The sequence below is a fragment of the Saccostrea echinata genome, unplaced genomic scaffold (assembly GCF_033153115.1).
Source record: "Saccostrea echinata isolate AGI-Se365-2 ecotype Australia unplaced genomic scaffold, CSIRO_AGI_Sech_v1 ptg000027l, whole genome shotgun sequence".
Taxonomy (NCBI): domain Eukaryota; kingdom Metazoa; phylum Mollusca; class Bivalvia; order Ostreida; family Ostreidae; genus Saccostrea; species Saccostrea echinata.
Genome location: NW_026889776.1, coordinates 11,012,050 through 11,019,379, shown reverse-complemented (window position 1 = coordinate 11,019,379; position 7,330 = coordinate 11,012,050). Strand labels below are relative to the sequence as shown.

At 37.7% G+C, this 7,330-nt stretch overlaps 1 protein-coding gene across 1 annotated transcript; it reads left to right on the top strand.

Moving 5' to 3' along the window:
• The first annotated feature begins 4,098 nt into the window (after positions 1-4,098).
• Positions 4,099-5,211, top strand: LOC133193203 (uncharacterized protein K02A2.6-like). The gene has a single exon (XM_061329171.1). It carries the CDS (start codon positions 4,099-4,101, stop codon positions 5,209-5,211), a length of 1,113 nt encoding a protein of 370 aa, XP_061185155.1.
• The last annotated feature ends 2,119 nt before the right edge of the window (positions 5,212-7,330 follow it).

The window sequence follows — 7,330 nt, the reverse complement described above, 5'->3', positions numbered from 1 at the left end:
ATGCTGTCAAGTTATGGAATGTACTCAAAGTTTGCATTAGCACTATTTAAAAACATACAAACAAACAAAAAAAAACAAACAAACTTGTCATTACAATAAGACATTCAGAGGGACGTACTGTACTGGATTTTTTTTTTTAAATTGAAAAAGCTAAAACCATATGCATGCTAAAAAAGAGCACTCCATGCTATTTTTTACCGTCCTCAAATAAAACCTAACAATTTATTAAATGACCATGAAATAAAATTATTCTACCATTCTTCAGTCATTTAAAAATTATATTTGTGAAAAATTATTGGGGGATTTATTTATGAATTTGTTTTTGATTTATAAACAAGTAATTAAAAGAGTAAATTTATAAACATTTTAAAATATTGGAAATTGTGACTCATTTCTTATTTGTTTTGTTTGTGTTTTCCTGGTCGATTAATAAAAAGCAATACAAATGTATAAAATGGTGTCAACACCTGAAGTTTCAATCGCCTTCGGCATGATTAGCAGAAAGTCAATGCATGTTATTTGGGTATCAGTGTTACACATCACTGAACATGCTGGTCAACAATGACACTAATTTCAATCTATGTACAGCAAAAAATCTTCGTTTCAATAAATGTGTATAAATTTATTGCGGGATTAATTAATCTTGAACATAATCTGAGGGTTCCATTCGCGTGATTTACAGATGTACTCTCAAACGTTTATATAATAAAAGTATTATTGTTTTGTGTTACATAGATAATTTAACGATAATTAAATTGGCAAGTCAGTGAAAATAATCATGACTGAAATATAATACACAAAGAATTTTTCAAAAGCTCCAGTACTTAAGAAAACTGCATTCAGAGTATAGTATGGAAATCGGCCTTGCTTTATAATTATAAGGCCTATTTAAAGCTAGTTTTGATAGAAAATAAATAACTCAATCTTAATTATCTATAAAAAAAAATAAATAAAATATGGAAACCAATATTAATCACAGTAATTTAGAAATTGATTTATTTTGGTGAAAAATTAATATACCACAAAACTGTGTTTAAATATTCATGTTATTTATAGGTGTGAACGTCTTCTTTGTTCAGTATTTATTATTTGTTTCTATTCGCGTAGTGTGATTTTCTTAACAGTTAAAAAATGACTGTCGCATGAGAATTGATACTGCTCAGAAAGAAATGGATCATCAATTTCAACTGCCTTTTATAGTTACATTGTTTATTGGTAATCTCATTTCTGAGTAAGCTCCGCCCATTAAATTAATTAACCCCGCCCACTGGGACTGCTTTCTGGGACTGCTGGGACCGCTGGGACTGCTCTGGGACCGCTGTGGGACTGCTCTGGGACTGCTTTAGCAGTCCCAGAGCAGTCCCAAAAAGCAGTCCCCGGGACTGCTCTGGGACTGCTTTGTGTCAGGTTGGGTCTGGTTGGTACTGTATATAGCCCCGCCCTAGCACCAGAACTCCTGTCCACGGGGCCATGAATTTCACAATTTTGGAAGAGGCATCATTGCTTATCATAACAATGTACTTAGTTTGTTTGAATAATACCCAGGGGCAGAGAAAAAGATTTTTAAAGAATTAAAACATTTTCACATTAAATCAATAGAGCCCCGCTCTAACACCAGAACCCCTGATCCAGGAGCCACGAATTTCACAATTTTGGAAGAGGCATCCTTGCTTATCAAAACTACGTATTTAATTTGTTTCAATAATACCCAGGAGCAGAGAAGTAGATTTTCAAAGAATTAAGGCATTTTTACTATATAATCAATAGAGCCCCGCCCTAACACAAGAACCCCTGCCCCTGGGGCCATGAAATTCATAATTTTGAAAGAGGCACTCTTGCTCATCATAACTATGTACTTAGTTACTGTAGTTAATACCCAGGAGCAGAGAAGAAGATTTTCAAAGAATTAATGCATTTTCACTATATAATCAATAGAGCCCCGCCCTTACACCAGAACTCCTGCCCCTGGGGCCATGAAATTCACAATTTTGGAAGAGGCACTCTTGATCATCCTAACTATGTACTTCGTTACTTTATTTAATACCCAGGAGCAGAGAAGAAGACTTTCAATGAATTAATGCATTTTCACTATATAATCAATAGAGCCCCTCCCTAACACCAGAACCCCTGACCCTGGGGTCATGAAATTCACAACTTTGGAAGAGGCACTCTTGTTCATCTTAACTATATACTTAGTTAGTTTATTTAATACCCAGGAGCAGAGAAGAAGATTTTCAAAGAATTAATGCATTTTCACTATATAATCAATAGAGCCCCGCCCTTACACCAGAACTCCTGCCCCTGGGGCCATGAAATTCACAATTTTGGAAGAGGCACTCTTGATCATCCTAACTATGTACTTCGTTACTTTATTTAATACCCAGGAGCAGAGAAGAAGACTTTCAATGAATTAATGCATTTTCACTATATAATCAATAGAGCCCCTCCCTAACACCAGAACCCCTGACCCTGGGGTCATGAAATTCACAACTTTGGAAGAGGCACTCTTGTTCATCCTAACTATATACTTAGTTAGTTTATTTAATACCCAGGAGCAGAGAAGAAGATTTTCAAAGAAATAATGCACTTTCACTATATAATCTATATAGCCCCTCCCTAGCACCAGAGCCCCTGACCCTGGGGCCATGAATTTCACAATTTTGGTAGAAGAGTCAATGCTTATTACAATCATGTCAACAGTTTGACTGTTTGATGTCCAGGAGTAAAGAAGAAGATTTTTAAAGATTGCATTAATTTTGTTGTTTTTAGTCCCACCCCTCAGGCCCCAGGGGGGCAGGGATCATGAAATTCACAACTTTTGTTCCCCTTTACCCATAGATGCTATATGCCAATTTGGTTGAAATTGGTTGAGCGGTTTCAGAGAAGAAGCTAAAAATGTTCAAATGTTAACGCACATCGCACGACGCACGTCGCACGAACCACGACGCACGCCGACGGACAAAAACGGATAGCAATAGGTCACCTGAGTGACTCAGGTGACCTAATAAAATTTAGTGAGAGTTTCCAGTCCAGTATAGAATTGTACTCCTGACCAGCATCATCATTTGTAAAGTTTTCAATACTCATTGGGGGATACCGAGGAGTTTGTGTCTCTACATTATAAAATTTAATGCCCGATTTCTTCAGCAAAAATTTTGGTAGAGCTAGATACAGTTTCCTCAGATAATAGCAGATCATCAGTTGACGTATAGATGACTTCATCTACAGAAGGCAAAGAAGAAAATTCATCTGCTAGTTTTCGTTTGATGCCACTAGACTTGGCTCTGTCAGCTCGTTCAAGTGAATCTTGACTTGGTTCTATCCAGGAAAAAATGCTTGGCACTGCACTTTTCTTTAATCTTTTATTTAAAGGAGTAGTTCCTAAAAATTAAATGATTCATTCAATAATTTTAAATGGTTTTAATTTATTTATTTATGAATTTAATGAGGCACTAAATTTTGTATATGTTATGCATACTTAAATATTCCTTTGTAATAAGAAGTTTAAAAGTTTTCATAGAAAAGCAAATAAAGTTACTAAATATATTTATTACTATTATGAAATTGATATATATGAAATATGCACATGTGTTTCTCAATTCAACTGAAATCTGTCAAATTTGTTTGTAAGCAGAGTGCTAATTAAACATCAATGTCAAAACACAGTATCTCGTACTAGCAGATAATCTAGCAAATTATCAGACAACAGCATGTGTTCTTTTAGACATGCCTTGTGTTTATACTATTAAGAGATAATGGGTTGTAATAAATGACCAGTAATTGAAGTTGTCAGTGGGGAGTCTGCATGTGGCAGTTTCTGTAGCATTATCAGATTACTTCGAATGAGACGTAAACAGATACTAGTAAACAGACGATCCGATATTATTTGTGCATTTTATCTAAGTAAATGAGACATAAATATTGCACAAAATAAAATCTATAAACATTACTTTGCACATGTGTTTATCAAAAAGATTTCAAGATAATAAAAAAATGTTACCATGCTGAGTTTCCGTCAAATAGTCGTCTGATTTAAAATGTGCTCTGCAAACAACTGGTACCCGTCGACGAGCAGCTGAATGTCTCTACTGGCCGAACATGAACAACGACATAAAGGAATTCATTTCACAGTGTGAGACATGCCGTAGCATGGAAGTGGCAAATACCAAGATGCCACTCTCGCCCCATGATGTCCCAGACCGACCATGGTCTAAGGTTGGTGTTGACCTTTTCACGCTCAACAATATCAACTATCTCATTCTTGTTGACTATTTCTCTGGATACTTTGAGGTTGATGAACTGCGCCAAACACTTGCAACCAATGTCATCCAGAGAATGAAGTATCACTTTGCTCGATACGGACTACCTGAGATTGTCGTCTCGGACAACGGTCCCCAATTCTCATGTCTCGAGTTTCTGAACTTTGCAGAAAAATATGACTTCAGACATCAGCCCAGTAGTCCTGGAAACTCTCCAGCCAATGGAAAAGCTGAGGCTGCAGTAAAAACAGCAAAGACTATCATCAAAAAAGCTCTGGCGTCAGGAAGGGATGTGTATCTGGCACTGCTTGATCTCAGGAACACACCGACCCAAGGACAGAACACAAGCCCTGTACAGCGCTCTCTTGGTCGCCGTACACGTACGCTTTTACCAATGACAACCATCCTACTCCGACCAGAAGGCATACAGACTGACGATATTCACCGTAAGATCCTGCAGCGACAGGAAACACAGAAAAGCTATTTTGACAGAAAATCAAAGGCCCTTAAGCCTCTCGAGGAAGGTGATGTGGTTCGTCTTCAACCATTCGTCAACCGTAAAGCCCCTTGGGCTAAAGGTCAAGTCATCCGTCGTCTAGATGACCGCTCCTATGAAGTCAGTTCTGGAGACCACATATACCGGCGCAATCGAGTACACCTTAAGGCTACCAATGAACCTCCAGTGATGACCTTTTCACCTAACACACCTGTGCATGCACCGTCTGTAATACCTACTTCAAAAACACCGACTAAACCTAATTCACCTGTTAAGGTCAGCCCACAGCCTGTGCAACCACATATCACTGTACCTCCGGCACCGATGCCAAACTTACCTGATGCTCGTATTACCACATCAGCTCCGAAGGCTGATTCAGCTGTGGAAACGCGATCTGGCAGGACAGTTAACCTACCTTCGCATCTTAAGGATTTTCAGATTGATGTTAAGAAATGAACAGTTGTGTATAAGCTTTAATATGTTTATATCTCAATAATAGTTTCATTTTTTTTTTTTGTAAAATGAGGAGGATGTTATATTCCTGTTATTAGTTTAACCTTTTACTGACTTTCGTTTATTAGTAAAACCAGTTGATGTTATATCATTATTAGCCAATCAGATAACTTCTTTTGTTTTGTGTGCGAGTCCGTGATTTGATTTAATAAACGTGTTCAACACATGTGTGCATCTCTCTGGGTCCATCGCCCACCAAAGACTCCTTAATCTAACAAACAGCATGAGTTGACGGAGTCCAGGTTTGGAAACGAATCTCACCACGTTTTATTGCATGTATCCATGCTTTTCTTCTTGACGGGTCTGTTGGAAATATATGACCACCCCGATTACTACAATTCGGCACACAACAACAAGTTTCAGGCATGTTTTATAGGCACGTGTTTGACAGCAGATTGTTTACGTTTTTCTTCGATCGGTAACTACAGATAAGGCGCGAGGGTGTTCCGATATCCCAGATAGCATGACTATGTTGGGCCAACATAGGCCCAACAATGCTCGTTACGTCGGGCCAACGTTGGCAAACAATGTTGGCCCAACGTTATTTTGCTCATCGGTTCTGCGTAGGCCCAACGTGTAGGGCCTACACTGGCCCAACATGTTGGGCCTGCATTGGCCCAACAATGCTAGATTACGTCGTACCAACGTTTGTAAACAATGTTGGCCCAACGTTATTTTGCTCATCGGTTCTACGTAGGCCCAACGTGTAGGGCCTGCATTGGCCCAACAATGCTAGATTACGTCGGGCCAATGTTGGTAAAAGACGATAAATTGGCCCAACGTTATTTTGCTAATCAGTTCTACGTAGGCCCAGCTGAAGGTCCTACATAGGTCCAACGTGTAGAACCAATCGGCTCAATGTTGGCAAACAATGGACATGTACGTTAAACGTTGACCCATATATTTCCCCTTTGGTCAAACAATAATTCACTATTTACTGTTACAATTTTACTTTATCATGAAAAATAGGTGTTTAAAAGATAAGTAATAAAACATTAATTGAAAAAAAATCTCTTTTATTTTTTATTGTACTTAGTTCTCTTTTTTTTTTTTGGTGAAATGGTACATTTTAAAATTTGCGCCAAATTTTTTAAAAGATAAATGCCTAAAAAAACAGAATTAAAGAATGGAAAATGTTCATATTCTTTTAGTGGTTAGGAACCAAAGTCATTTTAGCGACACACATCTAAGCATGCTCAGGTTCACTTTCTGTTTGATCATCTTGAGTGTTTTGGTTGGCTATCTGCTGCCTCCTTTTTTCGGCCCTTTTCTTTCGCCCGCCGTCCCTGTCGCTCGCAAAACGGAACCAGTCTTTAGCTATAGTGAATATCTCTGTGTCAGTGGTGTTGGAGCACAAGCGATTCTTCCTTACTGTTTCTAAATAAATAAATAAGAATAATGTATTTATTTCTCAAAGAATGTCCATGGAAGACCTCTCTCTCTCTCTCTCTCTCTCTCTCTCAATACATACCTTTTAATATTTCCTTTAATTTTAAGGAAGAGAAAGGAATTTTCCCTCCCTTTCCCATCCAGTTTATCTTAATCGCCAGTGGGTTTGATATCATGTGAGACAGGAGTCTCCTGATTGTTGTTTTGGCATTTTCCCCTCCAATTGTTGATAACGATTTCACCTGTATAATTTAAGATAAAAAAATGAATGCATATAATAAATGGCACCTCATGTACATGTAGCAATTATATATATATATAGAGAGAGAGAGAGAGAGAGACATTTAAACCTACCAAAGTTTTACATTTGTCCTTATCCTGCAGTGTGTCTTCTAGCTTATCGATATCTTCTTGTGATTTAAGAGGAAAGCACACGTCTAATTCCGTGTCAAGCTCATTTCCACCGGATATTGGGAGGCCTCCAAGTCCATCAACCTTTGAGATTGTTGCCTGTAACAGCTGCGTGTTTAGGTGCATCTGTACTTTCAATTCCTCAACGTTGGTCATGATTTTTTCCAAGCAGTTTACAATTTTCTTTTCTGATGCTAAAAACAAGGTTAGAGTTTAAAACAGACAATAAATAAGTTTGCAATATTTATGTGAGATAACATTT

What these genes read in the sequence shown, in the direction of transcription:
- LOC133193203 (XM_061329171.1), top strand. Translation starts at nt 4,099, where the DNA reads ATGAACAACGACATAAAGGAATTCATTTCACAGTGTGAGACATGCCGT.